The 21,313-nt window shown below is 42.0% G+C and overlaps 1 protein-coding gene and 1 pseudogene across 1 annotated transcript; both read right to left on the reverse strand.

Annotated features, from left to right (window-relative positions):
* Positions 1-1,664: 1,664 nt before the first annotated feature.
* UBE2A (ubiquitin conjugating enzyme E2 A) lies at positions 1,665-11,016 on the reverse strand. Its single transcript, XM_028087786.2, has 6 exons — positions 10,773-11,016; positions 10,526-10,606; positions 10,081-10,106; positions 4,581-4,670; positions 3,549-3,637; positions 1,665-3,213 (listed from the first exon to the last, which is right to left on the reverse strand). Exons 1-6 carry the CDS (start codon positions 10,814-10,816, stop codon positions 3,085-3,087), a joined length of 459 nt encoding a protein of 152 aa, XP_027943587.1. The 5' UTR covers positions 10,817-11,016; the 3' UTR covers positions 1,665-3,084.
* A 7,154-nt stretch (positions 11,017-18,170) lies between these two features.
* Positions 18,171-18,949, reverse strand: LOC114197005 (ras-related protein Rab-9A-like; annotated as a pseudogene).
* Positions 18,950-21,313: the final 2,364 nt, after the last annotated feature.

A 21,313-nucleotide genomic window follows, 5' to 3' on the forward strand; every position in this document is an offset into this window, starting at 1 on the left:
TACACATAAATCTGGTTTTCTTAGATAAGTTTAACAGAATATTAACGTCACAGTTAAGGCTCCCAAATAATTGGGCCAGCTATATATTTGGTTCTGGATTTGAGGGTCCAGATTTCCTAACTTCTTAGATCGGCTTTGGTATTGATGCAGAATTAGGGTGAAGTCACTTAGCTCTGCTTGACGATAAAATATGTTGAGAATGAGCTGCTGACAACCTTGCTGTTCTATTTTGTCCCCATTCTGTTGGCTCCTGTGTGTTTTCCTTTTCTTCTAAAGAGCAGCCATTTGTAACTCAGTAACTTTGCTATAAAACCTGCACAGATAAATGAGCTGCTTCAAGTCTTATTTGAATTACTTAAATAAGTTATACTGAGTAACTTTCAGTTACATATATAGCCTCAAGTCTCACAGATCTACTTTTTAGATTTTTTTCCCTCTCCTCTGATTGCAAAATGAATGGGAGTTTCATGCATTCTGTTGGGATACTTTTTTTTTAGTAGGATGCAGTGCATTCACTTTACTGTCAGTAACCCCTGAAGCTGGAGATGGGTCCTATAGAAAGGACTCTTGATTATAACCTGGTTATAATCCTCATGGTTCCCTCATGCCCCTTTCCCCATATCAGCAGGTGCAGAGTTGAAGACTCAAGTTCAAATCAGACTGCCGTTTGTAAGGGGACCTCACAAATCTGTTTTAGCCTTATTCTATTTACATGCAGGCAGCCTGTGGCATTTGTAAAAAACATTGTAAAGAAAAAAAGGCAAATTAGCATTAAAGGTTTGAATGGTTTTTGTAGTGCCTTTGACCGTGGATATGATGCTTTTAGAGATCAGCTTGTTGACTCTGTTGTACCGTTTTAAAAGGATTATCCCATGAAAAAGATGGAATGATGTTTCTCAGGAGGTGTATAAAAAGGAAAAAATCTGCATGTTACCGATCTCACCTTTTTAAAGTGTGACTAAGAGTGTCACTATTTAAGGTACCCAGCCACAGGAGGATGAAAAAGTTAACGTAAAACTAATCAACCAAATGAAGACCAATTTAATGTGGTTCTACTCTGAAGCAGAAATGGACTTGAGGGAAAATGTTAAGCACATTTAAGGATGATGCTCCTAGGTGGAACCAACCAATGAATGCATTGAATGAACTCTGCCACACTGACATTCCTTTAAGTGCCATGTCTTAAAGATGAGTGTAGCACATACACCATAAAGACTTAACTTTTAAAGATTTATATGAGAGAGAGCACGCACAGAGGGAGAGGGAGAAGCAGACACCCCGCTGAGCAGAGAGCCCGATGTGGGGCTTGATCCCAGGACCCCGAGATCATGACCTGAGCTCCCCCAGGCACCCCATATAAAGACTTAGCTTAATTTCATTTAGCCCCTACCCCAGACGAGAGGCGAGCGTTTCTACAAAGTCACTGTTCTTGGCTCTTTAAAATGAGACCGGTTGCTCCCCAAAAGAAAGCAGTTTTCAAGATTGAGGCTACCTGGACTCCCAAACTTCACTTGGGAATTAAAGTACCATTTAATAATGGTTTGGTACTATTTGTTTTGAAGCTAGAGCTTCTTGGTCTCTGGAGGCACTGGTAAATACCCAGCTTTGTTTATCACCCCCCTCCCCAACACAATTTCATTCGCTTGATTGACCATACTGTGTGCTGAAGGAACTTTGTTTTATTTAACAGTTTTACATTCTTGTTAAAACGTTAAAAAAAGAACAAAGCATTAACACTTGTGACAAGAAAGAAGGTCCTCTCCAACAGTATCTACTCCTCTTTTTCCTCTCCCAGTGTGTGTATTTTTCTTTTACCATGTTTATTTCAAGGGGGAAAGTGAGTAGATATGAGATTCCAATAAGTTAATACTAAAAGTTCATAGTGAGCTAAAATATAATTATACCTTGACTACAAAATTTTAAGGTTATTTTTATTTACAAGTTTTGAAAAATGTACATTTTTTACATGGGTTACTTGTGCAAAGTTAGATTTAGAAGAGTGACAAATACACAAAAGGTGACGATGGAACATTAGACAAAACATGTACAAGCCTTGTCCCACACTGCTACTTAAAGGTACTATCTAAAGTATAAATAGCCAACGAAAGATCACAAATGTGACTTCGAAGTTCTTATAATACTGAAAGGGAAGACGAAACTAAAGCATGCAGCATTAACTCAGGATTTGAGTGGAAAATAGTTTGCCACAGATATGCTCCCTTCCTTGGGTTAACTAAAACTCTAACAAAATGATGGGGGATTATAAATTTGTCTAGGGTGGCACTGCTCCCTTAAAAAGATTAAAGGATCTCCCACCTTCCCTAGCTTAAAAACGAATGATTGTTTCCATTCCTCTGCTCCCACACCTCTTTAAAAAGCAAAAACCCAGAAGACTTCAGTATTCCGAAACTTAGCATGGGTGAGCCCAGTGAATATCTTGCAAGGAGAGGATGTGTCAGTTACAGTTATTGCTGCGTTCCTTTGGCCGAGTCCTTTAACTTTTTCCTTCGTACCAGTAAAAGCCATCTTGTAATTAATTTTGGTTGGATCTTAGTATAATAGCATTTTTAGCCTCCACTGCTCTTTCAGAATGGATGCTTATGTGGATTTGTTCCCCTGTTTTCCATAGGCCATATTCCAGACATTCACTTCTAAATCCAACACAAGTGAAGGACCAGGCAGGATGAAACACTTCAGCAATCCTTTTGTTAAAAATCACATCCTGGTCATCAAGCTATGCATAAGCACCACTTGTGTAACAATTCACTTTAAAAGCTTAGTGTAAAGTACGGTAACACAATACTGCCCTACAACCGGAGCTGAGACACAACAGAGAGGGGGTGAAGCGTTAGTAATGTTCGCACGTAACCCAGGTACAGTACATTTGATCTCAGAGAGGGTGTTTGCTGAGGTTCAAGGAGAGGGTAGAAGGGCTAGGGAAAGCTCGGCAAGGGAAGATGGAAACAGCACGACAGCTATTTTGCTTTTAATAAAGTAATGTAATGACATTGAGGAACAGGAAGGTGACAAACACATCAATATATATTTTCCTTATGACCAGCCTCTTCTTCTGCTGCACCCGGGTCAACAGTCACGCCAGCTCTGTTCTACTATCGCAGAAACACGTTTTTCATACTCCCGCTTGTTCTCCTGGTACAGCTGAGCAGCCTGGCTGTTTGCTGGACTATTGGGATTGGGTTCATCCAATAGGGACTACAGAGACAATTTGTAAAAGGTCAGTTCCTCAATGCAAAAAAAAAAAAAAAAAAAGCATCTATCTATCTATCTATATATGTATTTATTTATTTATTTATTTATTTTTATTCCAAACACTCAACTGAATTGCCCTCAGTAACAGCTGAAGTTGATCTCTTAGCATACTAACCTAGAGTAATATTAATCTGCTAGCAGCTAGGCAAATACATGTTTTCTGGGGGCTTGGGTCTTAATGACCTGCCCTTTACCTTAAGTTAGGACTTCCAGAAACAATCCAAATGCTAACAGAAACATATCAAAGGCCATAGTTGGTCACATTAAGGAAAATTCACCTGTATGGATGTTAAAATGGAAGACACATCATAGGTTGGACTCCAGCGGTTCTGAAGTATGTCCAGACATATACTACCATCTGCATAGACTAAGCACAGAAGTAGGTATGTTAAACGTAATAAAACTATTAGGATTTTTAACATCACAGTCAAGACAAACATAGTCAAGAATACTTTGCTTGTGAGGTTTAAAAAGATTCCTAAACTGCTTCTCAGTTACCTTCCTAAAAAGAAGAGTTCTAATCATTGCTAGTGAAACAGTCAAAGAATGTCAAATATAATTGATATAAAACTAGAAGATACTTAGTGTACTTCTGAAAAGACTGCCCTATTAACCAGGAAATCATATGCATTTTCCAACTGGGTCCCTAGTTATCCAGACATGTGGGAAGTTTATTCCACTAAATTTGCAAACTCTATCTCCTATCCAAAATAACAAAAGATAGCTTGGAGTTCACAAGGTCTCATTTCAGCATGAGGATAAAAATATCTGATATCCCGGAAAATACTTTATTAACCTAAATAAAAAAGCAAGCTGTTCTAGGCTTACTACTAGCCAAAAAAGCAGAATGTAAGTTAGAATCACTGTGCTGCTTTTCCAATACACCGTAGCCCTCAGCCACAGAATCTCATATTCGGCAGGTCTGGAGTGGTGCCAAGGCATCTCTATTTTTAAAGTGTTCCATGGTAATTCTGCATCTAAAGTTGAAAACTATTGTTCTAAGTAAATAGTTCTAAGTGTTGTGAAAATAGTCACAAGACTACCCCAATCCGACATTAAAAGGAAACGTCAAGAGCGTCCTTATTTTTGTATAGTAAGTAAACGATAAAGATCATCCAAACCAGGAGGCTTGCAGACTCTAAGCCAAAGCAGAGTACCTTCACTGCTTCAGTTCTAGGACTAGAGATCAAGACAGCAACAGACCATCATGAACAAGTTGTTTTCGGTATTACGGACAAATACATAGGAAACGTGGAACACCTCCCATTATTAACATGTAGTTTAAAATATTGCATTAAAGTGATACTTGCCATTTGGATGAAACATCTTAGAGACAAATCTAACCGTAGGTGGTTTATTTGGATATTCTTCAGTGAATTCTATTGTAAGCTTAAATGTTCCTGTAGTTAGAAAAGAAAGGTTTAAGAAACAGATTTATCACTTTGTTCAGTAGTACTTTCTTTTTAATGCTACATGACACTTTTTCTAGTACCAAATGAAATAATGCAAAGATAGAGGGTAGAGAGGAAAGAAAGGCCGGCTAAGAGACAAGATAAGCCATGATCTCTAGGAACTGCTCTAAAAATAGATATTGTAAGAACCACCACCCGACGCGGATTTTTTTGTTTTGCCATCATTCTCCCCCAAACTTAAATACAGTCGTCTTAAACTCAAAAGTACTGCCTGCAGGATAACTTTAGCCACTGTCCATTTTGAAGATATCCTTAAAATGACAAGAAACTAGAGCCAAAGTTTGGCGCTCTTGCCTCAGAAGACCGAGAGACCTCAAAGGCCTATTTTAACCAGCCGCCATCTTATAAACTCTCCAGTGATTTTGACATGGGCTAAAGAGAACGAGAGTACAAAGGCTCCAAAATCAGTGCTAGAAATACAAATCTGTAACCAAACTGTCTCTAAAAATGGAAGGGAATAAGTATAAAAGTGTTCACCAGCTCCTTTTCATGTAGTAGCGACTCTATAATGAAAACATAATTGAATGTAAGCCAGAAAAAACTTTCATAGTCTCTCTCAAAAATCCTTAAGTACGACTCACAAGGTACTACACTATAAAATCAACTCAATTATTCACACTAATGGAGGGAATTAATGGCAGAAATAATTTAAAAATCACATTAGATTGCATTCATGTCTCCAGCAAATTTCTTTCTAATGATGTTTGTTTCAATTCTAATGAAATGAATTTATTTTCCTTGAATATGTGTCAACTCAGGTAGCAGGAGGCCCTGACATATACTAGGTTATAGACTTATTTATAAGGAATGAACACACTGGATCTCATTCAAGAATTGTAGGATGTTCTGATTTGGGGAGATTGTTTCCTTCAAAATATTTTTAAAATTACGTTTAATAAATCCAAGAAAACAATTAGGCAACTGTTTATTCCTGACTGAAATCTCTTCAAGTAAGCTTAAGCAATCACTGTCTGGCATAAGGTGGTGGATGTTCCACTATTACTCTGGCCCATTTAAAAAATTTATTCTAATACTATAGACCACACTTCAGGTCGAGTATAACTTGTTACTGGTTTCTTCAGAGTTGGCAATTTCCTCCATCAATAGGTTTATCACCACCTAAGAAAAAAAAGACTACATTCTACTGCTAGATCCATTACATAACAATACCAAAGTCTGTTTCCTACCAGCAAACTCACAGGGAACAATTTGCTAACAGTTGCCCTTAGTATGATGAAGTATGTTCCAAAGTTTTGGAATAATTTAAAGTGCAACACAGACAGACATATTCCCCAAACTACTGTACTCCCTAAACTGTGTGAAAGCCAGATCTGAAGATACTGTATATTATAACTAAGGGCGAAAAGTGAAATATTTTGGAATGGACAAACACGCTATAGTCTATCAGAACATACTTCACCTTATTACCACCTTGTCATGAATCTTCCTATTTTTGAGGAAGAAATATTGGTTCTTCCTTTTCAGTGCCATTGATATTGTAATACACAGGAAAAAGTGGGAATGAGTGTTAGAGAGCTCAAAACTTTGAGCTTCCTTATGCATCTCAAGTATAAAGACATTTGGCTCAATGTTGAAATCTGATTAAATTATAGGTAAGAGATTTGTCATCACGGAGTTGCTCTAAAAGTGGGCAGATTTAATAGCACACAGGTACTAGGGCCCAGGTACTTTAAATTAAGACCATCATTAAATATGATATCCAAAAGTGGTAAAGCAACACATAAGACAGGCGTTAAGTGGAAACAGAGCCCAGTAGGGAAGGGCACGGCCTTGCAGTCAGACCTGGGCTCAGTTCCTTGCTTTGCTACTTACTAGGAGCCACTCGACTTGCCTAAACCTCAAGTCCCTCATCTGTAAAATGGGGTTAGTAATAGTACCCACCACATTACATTGTTGTGAGGTTTAAATGAGGGAAATGTGCACAGTGACACAAAGTAAGTGCTCCATAAATATGGTAGCTATAATTTTAAAGTTTCACACTCCTAGACCCAGATGAAGGAGGCAAAAACCAAATCTCCCAACTTGACTATCAGTAAGAAATACACAATGAATGAATTTTAATATTAACTACGACTTTCTTTCTGACCGACACCAAACGCTCACAGCTGAATTCAAGTTGAGTATGTAGGTTGGTGGCTCTCGAAACCCTTCACTTGAACTTTCTGCCTAATACTTGCCCAGAAGTTCAACACTAGATACCAAATAAGTTAATCAAGTCTTTTTAAACAGCTCATTTACTATCTTGGGAAGTGAAACAACCTGCTTATGTCTACTTGAATATAAATTAGGACTTACCCCAAATCTTATTTCAAATACGTTTTTAAAAGGGGATAGAGTTCATACTTTTAGCCACATTATACTACTGGAACCTTTTTAATACAACCCTCAATGCAATTTCTGAGATCCAAAACAAACGTTAAGGAAATTTAAAATCCTAGAATATTATGCAATTGAGACTAGAGCTTATCCTCTGGATATTCAGAAGGTTAGGCTTTAAAATAATGGAAGACTTAAGCCTCACTATTGTACACAATCTGTACTGCTTTTGTTCATCTTCCTGAGGAGGCCAAAACATTGTAAGGAAAGTATCAATCCATCTATACAGGGGACTAGGAAAACTTTGTGTTCGATGGCAGGGGCATGGCAATAAGGAGTGATATGGTTAGACTAGAGAGTGTATGTTCTGCTAAAGACATTCACAAAAAACACCTCCGTGTTTTCTGCCATTTGGCCACCAGCTTGTGACCCCGGAGGAGAACACAAAGTACATGCGCCTAAAAAAATTTTTTTTGATGACCGGAGATTCTGATTTTTAAGATAATACCCAAATACTCCTCATCATAGGATGTATTTACCTTAAGAACACCCTCAGTGGATTCTGAGTGATTAATTTTTAAAAGACTCACAACCAAATTCTTACAAAAAGCAAATACTAGTATCTTACTGTGTGTATTAACAATTTTTAGATGATGTGATGGAGAATATTTTATTCCATAGTCTTTGTATTCAGCATCCATGCCAAGATATTTTGATGAGGAAGCATTGCCCCCCAGTGTTTTATTTGGTAGTGTAAGTTCTTGAGAACATTTTCCTCTTACTTTAAGTGTGTGAAGTTAAGTCAAAATACCTTCAAGAGCTCCTTTTCTTAAGTCTTCATTTAACTGGGGTCTGGCTGTTCCAGAAATGTCCACCACAAATGATTTACAAGGAAACAGCAGAAGTAGTTTTGGGGTTGTTGATTTATATAATACATTGGAAACAGCAAAATCAATTGTGCCACTTGTCCCTAATGAGGCTTTTCTAGTAAATTCCCTAATTGTAAATAAAGGGTATTAAAAAATGGTCAAAATAATTTTTGTAGCCACAGCTCACGTTCTAGACACCTGAGGAAGCAACCGTGGATAGCAGACTGCTCAAGAGAATGGATCAGAAAAGGGTATTGTTATTTAGCTGGAGTAGTTCCTTTCAGTAATGCCAGTATGGAGATATACATCATCAAAAATAGAACCGGTGATGTCAACGGGGAAGATCCAGGTAGATAATGGATTCCTTAAGTACCTTCTCAATTCATACCACTTAAAACGAGTGAAGCACCCTTGAAATATTTAAGTAGCCAATCCTCCAGCAAAGTGATGTACTATTAATAAAGCTGTGCCCAGCATAAAGCCGTCTGAGTAGTCAGGAGGAAAAAAAGAAGCCAATGAAAATAAAGCCTGCCAGAGCTAAAGCAAACACAGTTAATCTGCACACAATGCTTAGGTATAAAGAACTAGCACCAATCTAGCAGAGGAAAATTAAGTCAAGCTAGCTCTTGCTATGGATCAGTTTAAATGATTTACTGCACCAAAGTAGTATGCCTTTAGAATCACTCTCTTGCTGTCATTTCTTTTTATTGCAGCACTGAAGAGCAGTGACATTTACCCAGGGGGTGGAGGCAGGGAGGAAGCTAAAAGTATTCAGGTGACTGTCCAGTCTCCTAGGGAAATCTGAGTATTTGAGACAAATCAGAGAGTTGGTTGATACTGCCCTTCCTCATCACATCTTGCAGACTGGTAGAATCAGAGAGCAATCGGACTCGGCAATATAAGTATATACTTAGTAGTTTGCAGAAATGTTTTTGTTCCCACCTTCAAACTGAGCTCTGCGTATGAGTGTGTGCATGTGTGTGTGTATCAAACGCTAAATGAGTAAAGGAAGATGGTCACTGAAAAAAGTAACAAAGATCCTTTGCTTTTTTAAATACCTCAAATATTAAAGATGTCGATCAGTAGTTCAAATACTTTTAATTGTGTTTTAAATGTATTAAGCTTTCCAAAAACGACTACACACACGTGCACACAATTGAATGTACATAAAACTATATCGATGTCAATTTCCTGGTTGTGATATTGTAGTAGTCATTCAAGATGTTACCAAAGGGGTGGGGGAATGGGTGAGAGGTATACAAGGTCTCTCTATATTATTATTATTAATTACAACCGCACATGAATCTGTAATTATCTCAAAATAGAAAGTTTAAAGAAAAACTTAAAAAGCAAGTAAAGTGTTTTTAAAAGTCAAGCCTAAATCCATTAAAAATCCTGTACCTATAGATACATATAGTACCTTCAAGTAGGCTGGACACTTCTCAAGAGAGTACATGAAGGCTCCCCTCAATTCTGAAGCTGCTTGGAGAATACTGACCATAAAGTCTTGATAAAAGCCCACTGAAAACTCATTTAAAAATAAGAAACAATATTATATAAAAACTGGCCATTAAAGGTGCCATTAAAGACCATCTCAGAGCCGTGAGGCTGACAGGTATTCAACGCCAGATTGTAGAAACCAAATAGTTCTGTGCAAGGAACTCTCACACCCATCCAACACCCAACAAACACATATTAAGCACCTGCTGAACACAGTTCCTGCCCTTGTGGTAGAATTCTGAACTAGGTGGTCTCTGGGGTCTCTGAGTCTATCAGCAAGTGGTTGGGTTGATACTAAGTCATTATCTTTGACAGGGTGCTCAACTGAGCAGGATCACAGCCCAGACCTCAAAAATCTTTCACATCAGTGCTATGAGGCTCCTTCTAAAAAGTGACTACCTTACCCAGACTTTTTTTTTTTTCTTAAAGAAGCAAGCAAGAAAAAAGGTGCAGTTCTAGTCAAGCGGACAATGGCCAGAACAACCTGCCACGTATGGGAGTTCACTCAAGCCTTTAGCAGGCAGGGGCTAGGGAGAAGCGGGTTCTTAAGTAGGAGGCACTTCCAGGAGGACTGGGAACCCTTTCCCCCAGATGATCAGGCTCCTGAAAGGTGGGTAAAGAAACTCTCTTACCATCCTCAAACGGGGTCCCTTCAGGCCTGCAACGCAAGAGAAAAACAGTCAGTTCCCGCTTCAGGGGCCCCCTTCTCCCTTAAGAGGTTCACCTTAAGACACTGCTATTCCCAGCTCTGCCAACCCTACGGCCGGGAAACCACCGCTTCCCGGGTCAGCAAGCCACTACAAATAGACGTTTGGGGCTCCGAAACCCGGCGGCCTGCGCCGCGCCTAACCGCCACCACTCCCCGCTCCGCCCCCCTCAGAACCCCAAACGGTTCCCCGGGCAGCGGGAACTGAGCTAATCGAGGCACAGGCTCCGGGGAGGCGCCTAGGCCCAGCCGGACCCAAACATTCCCCCTCTCCCTCTCCCTCTCCGTCCTCGCCGGGGGCCGGTCCCCGACGGCAGGCTCGGCCGGCCCGAGTCCCCCACCTCTCGCCACCTCCCGGAACGCACACTCACCCGAAAATGACCGCGTTCCAAACCATTATGTTGTTCTCGGACGGAGCCCCGCTGACTCCAGCTGGAGGATCCTCCTGCAACCTTCAGGGAAACAGGGGCTCCGCAATCCGGCACTCGCGTCCGCTCCGGGCCGGCCAGCGCCCCCCCCCCCGCGCCCCGCGCCCCGCACCGCACCCGGCCCGCCTCGGGACCCGCCCTGTGCCCCGCCTGGCAGCCCCCCGGCCTCGGCGGTCCCCCGTCGCCTTACCTCTTGAAGTCCCTCATGAGGCGCCGCCGAGCCGGGGTGGACATATCTCTAGCGGGGTCAGGGGTGGGGCATACACCGAGGTCTCGGGTCCCGGCGGAGGCTGAGGAGGCCGAGGAGGCCGAGGAGGCTGAAGGAGCCGAAGCGGCCGCCGAGGAAGCGCCCAGAGGAACGGCACTGCCCCTCCGAAGTCGAGGGTCGGTCTGGCGCCGGCTAAGCACCACCCCGGAGTAGACGGGGGCTGAACCAACCTGGAAGGAGAGGGGGGGGTGGAACGCCGAACGCCGGACAGGCCGTACCAAGACAGGGCGGGGGGGGTGGCCGGGAAAGTTGCTTAGGTCATTAAACCCCAGCGGGAGGCGGGGAGCGCCCGGCTGGTGCGGGAGTGAGAGGCATGCTGCCTGCCGAGCGGAAGCCTGTAATTCACTAGGAATTAGTGGTGGAATGGGGTCCGTCTCCACCTGCCCAGGCTCGGACGAACCCTGGGAAGCTTTTTTCTGTTTTCTGTTTTCTTTTTCTTTTCTTTTTCTTTTTCTTTTTTTTTTTTTTTTTGAGATCAGATCACTTATAACTGTGCGCACTGTGGTCGGGGGCGGCGGGGGGCCGGGGGAGGGGGAGAGGAGAAGGATGGAAGTCCCTAAGTAGAAGGGAGGAGACAGTGGGGGGAGGGAAATCTGGTTCTCGGAAAGCGGGAACTCTAGGGACCCGGGAGGCTGGGGAGGAGGGTGTGTGACTGGTTCAAATCACTGAAAATCGAAAGAATAAATCGGCTTCGGCTATGACAGGGAGCTGTGGGTCCCTCGTCTATGAGATGAACGTGCGGGATTCCGGTCCCAATGTTTAGGCCAATGATCACCCCCAAGCAGGATAAAATGGTGGTGTGTGTCCTGGGGGAGGGAATGAGAGCTTAAGGCAGGCACAATAAGGTTTTAGCTCTGGGCACTCACAATTTGGCTCTGGAACCACATTTCCCCTTGGCAGTTCAACAAGCCAAGCGGCTACTATATATTCGGAAGAGTCCAAGGTATGAGAATATCCGACTGCGGAGAACTGCAAGGGCAGAGAGTCTGAAGTGAAAGTAACGGGAAGACGCACGTGAAAAAGCTGCAGGTTGCAGAGAAGAGTCACAGTTAGTATGTGGACCTGCAAAAGCAATAACAGTTTTAAAGAATAATTTGTAAAGGTCAACCCCAAATAACTTAGAAGGTAGGCAAAACACTCATTTCAAGAATTTTTGGAAAATATGAGAAAGGTAAGTTTGGGTTAAGTCATGGAGAGTTTTGAACGTCAAGTTAACGGGTTCCTTGGAAGGTGGCTGTGCATAATTAGAGTCGGGCTAGTCAGAGATGCGGGTCCCAGGAGAGCAGCTAGGAGACACTTGAAGTAGTCTAGGTGAGAAATACTGAACCAGGCAGTGACAACAAAATCGGAGGGGACGGGATGAATGGAGAGGACTCAGCAACACATTGAACTTGGAGGCAAGAGAGAGGAAGGAGTCAACAATGGCTGGAGTTCTAAGCCCCAAGATAACTGGGGCTTTGAAGGTGCCACGGACAGAACTCAGGAACAGAGTGGGGAGGGGGGCAGTTTGGGGACTTACTGAGTGCAGTGACTTACTGAGTGCATGGGACTGGTGAGAAATCCGAGCAAAGATGTCCGTAAGATATCAGATGTGCAGAAATTTGTTTCTAAGGTGGGAGGCGGGAGACACTTGACGATGGTTGTGATTCCAGCTGCTGCTTAAATACAGGTACTTTCATGGGAAAGGATTTTTATTTCCCATTGACACCAACATATCAGGAGCTAAGGCAAGTCTCCCTAATAGCATCACACTGTGACTGTGGTGGGCAGGGGGTACAAAAATAAGTTTAAAAATCTCCTTTTCCTCTCATCTGGTAACTGGCAGTCTTCTAATATACACATGTAAGCTACAAAAGCAAGTGCATTTGTTTTCAACTGCTACCTAACAGATCACCACAAGCTGTTGGCCAAGTTCAATGCCTTGCAATTATAAGGACTGAGGCCCCCATTTGCTCACTGGCTGCCAGCCAGGGGCCATTCGCAGCTCTTAGAGATCACCCACATTCCTTGCCATGTGGCCTGCTCCATTTTCAAGCCAGCACCTGAGAACTTCTCTCCCATGAAATCCCCCTCACACTTGGAATCTTTCTTCAGGAAGAGCCCAGTTCACTTTAAGGGCTTATCTAATAAGCTCCCCCCCCCAAGTATCATCTGATCTGGGACCTTAACACATCTGCAAAATTCCCTCACAGCAGAACCTAGATTAGCGTTTGAATAACTGGGAGAAGGTGTGTGTACATCCATGGCCAGGGATCTTTGAACTCTGCCTGCCAGAGCAGCACCAAGAAACATAGCAGAAGCGTGTGAATCTACAAATGCGGAGGGACCGCACAGCAGGGGAAACCCTCAGTCTGGTGGGGGTTAGAACGAGCTTCCTGGAATGGGTCTGTTTCAGTTTTGTTTCAACAGAAGCGACAGCAGGGAGAGACTTCCCCGGGAGAGAAGTCAAGCAGTTTCTATGAGCGCAACAGCATGAAGGAGCACGTGGAGCTCAAGAATGTTCTGGGGATACTGGACAGACTAGCGGGGCTAATGGGGGATGATGAGACCCCTGCTTGGAAAAGTGAGCGGGTCAGAAGTTGGTTAGATGCCCTCAGACGCAAGGATGAGGGCTTTAGGCTTGATAGGCGGCTTTTAGAGGTTTTCCAGGTCTAGCTTGCATAGGGGCTGAGAAGCTGCCTATACTGTACTGGAGAGCAGGGAAGGGGCTGGGAGGGGAGGCTCCCGCCGCTGGATAGAAAAGTCTGAAACTCACTGAAAGCCAGAGATGTAGCTGGGTTTGTTGTGGGCTTGTTTATTTTCTGAAATTCCTTTGCCCTAGCTCATGAGTAGCTCTCTGACTGTCTAATCAAGAAACCTCGGGGACACGAACCACAGCAGTTTGGGAAGCCCCGTGGCATCAGGGGATGGGGGAGGGCAGGCCCTGACTGCACGGTGGAATCCCACTGCAGAAATACTGTGCCCCCACATTCCTCACCAGAAACAGCGTTGTCATAGCAAAGCAGCAACACGGAAGATCGTTCTCTAGCACAGATGATTATCAGGCTAGAACATGCTAACTATAGCATAGTTTGCCAAGCATTCCTTCCATCCCCTTTTCACCTTGACATCTTTTTTTTTTTTTTAGATTTTATTTATTTATTTATTTGACAGAGAGAGAGAGAGAGAGAGAGAGAGAGAGCACAAGTAGGCAGAGCAGGCAGGCAGAGGGAGAGGGAGAAGCAGACTTCCCGCTAAGCAGAGAGCCCGATGGGGGGGGGCTCGATCCTAGGACCCCGGGATCATGACCTGAGCCGAAGGCAGACGCTTAACCGCCTGAGCCACCCAGGCACCCCTCACCCTGACATCTTGAAGAAATACCCTCTTCACAGCCAGGCACCACTCCCCTCCCCAAAAGCAGGGGTCCAGAATAGAAGTCCTTTTCATTGGAAAGAAAAGTGTGTTAGCGATGCAGCTGCCGGGAAGATAAAAAGTTCCAAACCATCCCCAGGCAAGGACTTGAGAATTTTCCTAAAAGGGACGACTGTGAGGTATGGGAATATATAACTAGGGAAATTGTGGGATTTTGTTCATGAGGCTTTCAAAATGCAGACTGGATTGTGATTCTCCTGAACTATTTTGGGTCGGGGAGAGAGAGACTGAATAAACTGTCATTTCCTGCCTTATGAGGCTGTGAGTTTGTATTTCTGTTAGCCAGAGAAGGTAAGGAATTTTATTTTCCTATGGTTCCCACTTCTATCACTAACATTTAGTACAAATGGCAACCAGGAAACAACAGAATATAAAACCACAGGGTCTTTCTTGACTCCAATAGCCTCAGAAGACAAGTCAAGAAAATTGCTTATAGGAAACAACAGTTGTCACAATGTGTATTCTTGGCAGTGACAGTAGTAGTATGCTGTCCATCTCTAGACCCTAAGGACATAAGGAGAGGGAGAGAGCGGAGAGAGAAATAGTGAAGTGTAGAGAAACGGGAACATTAGGGCCATGAACATAGACTTTCACTACCTGCTAAGTTGCAGAGTCAAAAACAAAGGCGTGGCGTAGTAGGCTGAATCATGCACCTCTACCCCAGGACCTTCTCATCCTCATCTCTGGAATTTGTGGATACGTTACCTTATATGGCAAAAGGGACTTTGCAGATGTAGTTAAATTAAGAATCTTGAGATCGGGAGATTATCCAGGATAAACCAGTGGGCCTGATGTAATCACATGAGTCCTTATAAGAGGGAAGAAAGTCTGAATTCAGAGAGAAGGTCATGTGACCATGGAATTGGAGCAATACAGCCGCCAGCCAAGGAGCCAAGGGATGCCGGTAGCTTCTAGACGCTGCATGAGGCAAAAATGGGTTTTCCCCTGGAGCTTCTAGGAGCAACCAGCCCTGCTGACATCTTGACTTTCAGCTAGTGAGATTGATTTTGGACTTCGGATCTCCAGAACCATAAGATAATACGTTTTCGTTTTCTTAAGCCGCTAAGTCTGTGGTCGTGCGTTACAGCTGCAACAGAAAACGAATACATATGGTTTCAACGTGGGGTGTAGGAATTCAATCAAACTGGCCACATCCACCAGCAAGCTACAACCAAATCCAGCCCACCATCTTTTCCCCTTAGGGCCTGTAAACCCAGAGTAATTTTCTGTATTTTTAAATGGTTGCAGAAATCAAAAGAATATTTAATATTTCAGGACCCGTGAGGATAATACGAAATTCAGATTTTCCACGTCCATAAATAAAGTTTCATTGGGATACAGCCATGCTATTTCTTTTCTTTTTTTTTTTAAGATTTTATTTATTTATTTGACAGAGAGAGACACAGCGAGAGAGGGACCACAAGCAGGGGGAGTGGGAGAGGGAGAAGCTGGCTCCCCGCCGAGCAGGGAGCCCAATGCAGGGCTCGATCCCAGGACCCCGGGATCATGACCTGAGCCGAAGGCAGACGCTTCACCAACTGAGCCACCCAGGTGCCCCCAGCCATGCTATTTCGATCATGTATTGTCCGTGGCCGTTTTTGTGCTCCAGGAGCAGAGTTGAGGAGCTGTGACAGAGACTGTATGTGGTGCGGTCATCACTACACGCTGTTGGTGGGTGTACCATACAGCGCAGTGACGCGGTTATAACTCGACCGCATTTTGAATGCCACGTGTATCCCCAGATTATGGCATTTCGTTTTTTTTTTTAATTACATGTGCATACCTATCATGTAAAAAAAAAAAGAAAACAAAGGGAGTTTCGAATGTCATGCTTTTAAGGCACAGTGAACGTAGATTACTTGGTTATCACATTAGATGTCAAAGCACTGTGTTTATTACACAATGACCCTGTAGTGTTGCTAAAAGAAATACAGTATGCAACAACATCACCGAAATAATCACTCATTGCAATGTTCCTGACTCCCAGGAAAGCAGTGATTAGGAAAACTAGAAAGTTTAAAATGGAATATCTTATCATAGCAAAATTCGTCACAAAAATAAAAAAAAAATGAAAATGAGGCTGCAGCCACAGTAATTTTCTGAGTGGCTCATTTGTTAGCCAAGCAAGGAAAGCCATTTACTGATGATGAGTTAATTAAATCGTGTTTGATTGCTGAAGCCAAAGAAATGTGTCCAGGGAAAATAAACTTTTCAAAGACTATTAGCCTTTCAGGGAGAATAGTGGCTCAAAGAGTTGAGGATGTTGGAAGTGACACCAACAGTCATTAAAAAAACAGGGCAGGGGCACCTGGGTGGCGCAGTTGGTTGAGCTGACTGACTCTCGGTTTCAGCTCAGGCCCTGATCTCAGGATGGTGAGATCGAGGCCCGCGTCTGGCTCTGTGCTCAGCGCAGAGTCTGCTTAAGTTTCTCTCTGCCCCTCCCGCCTTTCTCAAATAAATAAATAAATCTTTTAAAAAAAACAGGGAAAATGACTTCAAGTGATTTTCCTCGGCTCTCAGTGAGGTGACAGATGTTACCAATACTGCTCAGTTGTTGTACTTTACTCAAAGAGCCAATGCTGAGTTGGCCTATGTGGCATAACTCAGATGAGAATATTTTCTTTCTTTTTTTTTTTTTAAGATTTTATTTATTTTGGGGCGTCTGGGTGGCTCAGTCTGTTAAGCGTCTGTCTTCGGCTCAGGTCACGATCTCAGGGTCCTGGGATCGAGTTCCACGTCTGGCTCCCTGCTCAGCAGGAAGTCTGCTTCTTCCTCTCCCTCTGCACCTCCTCCTGCTCATGCTCTCTCTCTCTCTCTTTCTCTCCCCCTCTCAAATACATAAATAAAATCTTCTAACCCTAACCCTTATTTATTCATTTGAGAGGGGAGAGAGAGAGAGAGAGAGATTGAGAGAGAGCACACGAGTAGGGGGAGAAGCTGACTCCCCACTGACCAGGGAGCCTGAGGTAGGACTTGATCCTAGGATTCTGGGATCATGACCTGAGCTGAAGGCAGATGCTCAATGGACCGAGCCACCCAGGTGCCCCAGATGAGAATATTTTCAAAGAAGTCAAGAAAATACTAATTCAGTACAACCTGAAGTAGACTCTGCTAAGATGTGTTACAAATATGTATGGAGCAGACCAAAGCTTAGTTGGACAATTGTACAAAGCTTGTGAGAATGTGAATTGTTTAAATCCTCTGGTTATTCATTGTGTTATTAAACTGCAGGTATTTTGCAGGAACATATTTGAGTCTATCTTGTGTATTTCAACTATTAGTGTCAACACTTCATTTACTCATGGACTAAACCACTGTCAGTTACATAAATTTTAGTCAGAAATAGAAGCTGAAGATTTTGACTTGCCTAACCAACAGCAGTTCAATAGCTTAGCAGTGGCGAAGGTTTTCTGAGTTAAAAAAAATTTTTTTTGAGCTTAGGGCTGAGATTGAAAGTTTTCTGAATGAGAAGAACCACCTGCAACCACTATTATTGAATGCTGGATGGTTTTTTATTTTTATTTTTTTTAGGTTTTAATCTTTATTATTTAACATTATTGCTTTAGGGAATTTTTTCCCCCTCAACCAGGAACTGAATGCTAATTACATAAAAATATACACATATAAAAAGTAGTTCTCCATTTTCCCAGGAAAAACAAACAATAACTTCCAGAATATTCAAGTGTTTTGTTTTAATTATAATTAAAGTATTGATCATCTCATTTATTAGCTCTGTAACATACATATTTAAATTAAATGTTATTAGACAACCATTACAATTTATAAATGTAAGGTGCCACTACTGAGTAAATTGATTCTTCCATGAGTGGATGTGTCTCTTCTCCCACCCACTAACAAAGAAGCATTATAGTTAGTTTAATTTTATGAGTAGATGATCCATTGCTGCAAATGCTAATTATCTTCTCCACCGTGTTTTGTTTCAGTGAATGTGTGTAAGTTGGTTAGATCGCACAGGCAACCTCTCTGACGATCAACAGCAAGATGAGCTAGGCTTGGGCTTTCGGTGCAGACTGACTGTGTCTGTCTGAATCAGGTGATCTGACCTATCCTCAGTAGCAAGCACTCTTCGAACTGCTTCCTCAAAGGCTGCTGCGACATTTGTGGCATCTTTTGCATTTGTTTCAAAGTAAGGATAGTCGCCATTGTCCCTGCACCAGGCTTGGGCTTCTTCTGTAGACACTTGACGTTCACTTATGTCAATCTTGTTGCCCAAAATCACGAAAGGAAAATTTTTGGGCTCTTTCACATCTGCGTAATATATGAATTCTTTCTTCCAGTTACTCAAGTTCTGGAAGCTCTGAGAATCATCGACACTAAAAGTGAGCAGGCAACAGTCAGAACCTCTGTAAAATGGCGTCCTCAGGCTTCTGAATCGCTCTCGACCGGCCGTGTCCTAAATCTGCATGGTAACAAAATGTCCATCCACCTCCAAATCTTTATTTAAAAATTCCACACCTATTGTATGGAAGAGCTGGGTATCAAACTTAATTGGTCACATATCTGTTCATTAGAGAGCTCTTCCCAACTCCACCATCTCCAAGGAGAATTACTTTAAAAAGCGGAGATTTTCCTGCCATTATTAATCTCACGATTTTGACTTTAGAACACTTAATTGTTCAGCTCAAGCAGCATCATTATCTCGTGGCCACACAGAGGACGCCCGGGGAGCTCCCGGCTGGCCGGTCCAGGTACACAACGAGGAGAGTAGGTCGGGGACCCACGGGCAGGAAAGCGTAGCGCTGCTGGTGTCCAACTCCAGCTCGAACGCTGGATGGTTTTTTAAATTAACTTTTGCTGTAGACTTAATGTTACTTAATGCATTTAAACTAAAATTACAAGGCAAAACACTGCTTATGTGTGAAACTTACATTTCAGTGAAGTCAATGACAACTAACATTGTTTGAATTGCAAGTAATGTCATTACTTTAATCTCTTCCTGTGCTGTCAAAAATGAAAACAAAAATCAAGATTTGCATTCCCACACCAATTTGCAACGAATATCTTTTCTGGGCTCAAATTACAATTCCAGTGGTGTTTTTTGGAAATTAATGCAAAATGCAAAAGAAATTTCTATATTTAAAAATCAATTTCACTGGGGGCGCCTGGGTGGTTCAGTCAGTTAAGCATCTGCCTTGGCTCAGGTCATGATCCCAGGGTCCCGGCATCAAGCCCCGGAATCAGGCTCCCTGCTAGACGGGGAGCCTGCTTCTCTCTCTCTTCCACTCCCACTCCCCCTGCTTGTGCTCCCCCCACTCTCCCTCTCTGTCAAATAAATGAATAAAATCTTTTAGACAAATCAGTTTCACTGTGCATTTCAGGAGCTTCCACCTAAATTTTAATTGGAAGTGATTATTCTGTATGCAATGACATGCTAAAAGGCAAATACCAAGAGAAGAATCTAATTGAGTTTCAAAAATGCCTTCTAAAAGATAAATATGCTCAATTAAAATCAGGTATTTGGTATCAGTATTTGGCAGTACTTAGCTGTGTTACAATTTTTTTTTCAAAGATGAAATATGTAAAATCTCATTACAGATAAGTATTAACAGATGAATATTTGCAACTGATTTATTTCATTAAGACCTTTATTAACAGGTGCTGGCGGCACAACCGGTTAAGCATCTGACTCTTAGTTTCGGTTCAGGTCATGATCTCAGTGTCATGACATCAAGCCCTGTGTTGGGTTCCACGCTCAGCACAGAGCCTGCTTAAGACTCTCTCTCCCTCTCCCTCTGCCTCTCCCACCTCTCTAAAAATAAATGAATAAATCTTTTAAAAGAGACCTTTATTAACAGGTGCTTTCATTTTGTTGACTCTTGAAAAAAGTTGTAAACTTTTATTACAAATGAAAAATGAGGTTCTTAAAAATCTCAGTTTGACCAGATATGAAGCAATTTAAAAACCTGTAAGGGTGTATTGAGATTGCAAATGATTCTGATGGTAGAGAACACTCACTTTGAACCCTAATTAAGTGAAATATTGTCCCCCTCCATAAAAGAATGCTATTCTTCTCATTAGCAGACCTATATTACAAAGATATAATTACTATTATATTTTGAATTTCATCAATAAAACACTTGTGGAAATTTGTTTTCTCTCTTGTTACATAGGTCTACATAATTTTCTTGATTTTGCTTCTTGGCCCTGAAAGCCTAAAATATTTACTCTTGAGCCCTTTACGGAAAAAGTTTACTCACCCCTGCACCAGACTAAGGCACATGAGGGGGTGAGATTATTTATAGTTGATCATTACACAACTAGTACATAGTGCAGTGCCTAACACACAGAAGATCAATAAATACTGAATAACATGAAATCATAGAGATGACATTTAAGTAAGACCTAAGGAACAAACACTGTGATTCCTTAAGATTTGAATTGATTTTTAAAAATTTGATTATATTTGACACGCGATATTACATTAGTTTCAAGTGTACAACATAGTGATTCAACTGCTGTATACATTATGCTATGCTCACCACAAGTGTAGCTCCCATCCTTTATCATGAAATACTAACACAATGCCATTGACTATATTCCTTATGCTCTACCTTTTATTTCCATGACTTCTTCATTCCGTAACTGGAAGTCTGTATCTCCTACTCCCCTTCGCCCATTTTGCCCATTCTTCCACCCCCTTCCATCTGGCAACTGTTTGTTCTCTGTATTTATAAGTCTGATTCTGCTTTTTCTTTGTTTTGTATTTTCAATTCCACATATAAGTCAAATCATGTGGTATTTGTCTTTCTTTGACTTATTTCACTTAGCATCATACCCTCCAGGTCCATGCATGCTGTTGCAAATGACAAGATCTCCTTTTTTATGCTTGAGTAATATTCCATTGTATATATATATATATATATCTACACCACATTTCTTGTATATTTTATTTAATTCATGTTCATTTGAAGTCTAGCAGATGGCTTTAAATTCCCCTTGGTTTACATCCTGTGTGTCTTGAACACTACACTTCCTCCAGCCAAACTGTCAATTTCTAGACACAAGCTCCTGCAGCCTTCACTAAGTTCTCT

Source organism: Eumetopias jubatus, unplaced genomic scaffold (genome assembly GCF_037043125.1).
Source record: "Eumetopias jubatus isolate StellerSeaLion01/CBP00866 unplaced genomic scaffold, mEumJub1_p1.0 scaffold_11, whole genome shotgun sequence".
Taxonomy (NCBI): domain Eukaryota; kingdom Metazoa; phylum Chordata; class Mammalia; order Carnivora; family Otariidae; genus Eumetopias; species Eumetopias jubatus.

Bases quoted from the DNA above. Each gene is read 5' to 3' on its own strand.
- UBE2A (XM_028087786.2), bottom strand. From the start codon at position 10,816: ATGTCCACCCCGGCTCGGCGGCGCCTCATGAGGGACTTCAAGAG. The intron at 3,638-4,580 runs GCAAGTATCACT...TTCTGTGCTTAG, and splicing joins TAAGATGTTTCATCCAAATG to TCTATGCAGATGGTAGTATA. The intron at 3,214-3,548 runs GTGAATTTTCCT...TTGTCTCTGTAG, and splicing joins CCATTTTAACATCCATACAG to TCCCTATTGGATGAACCCAA.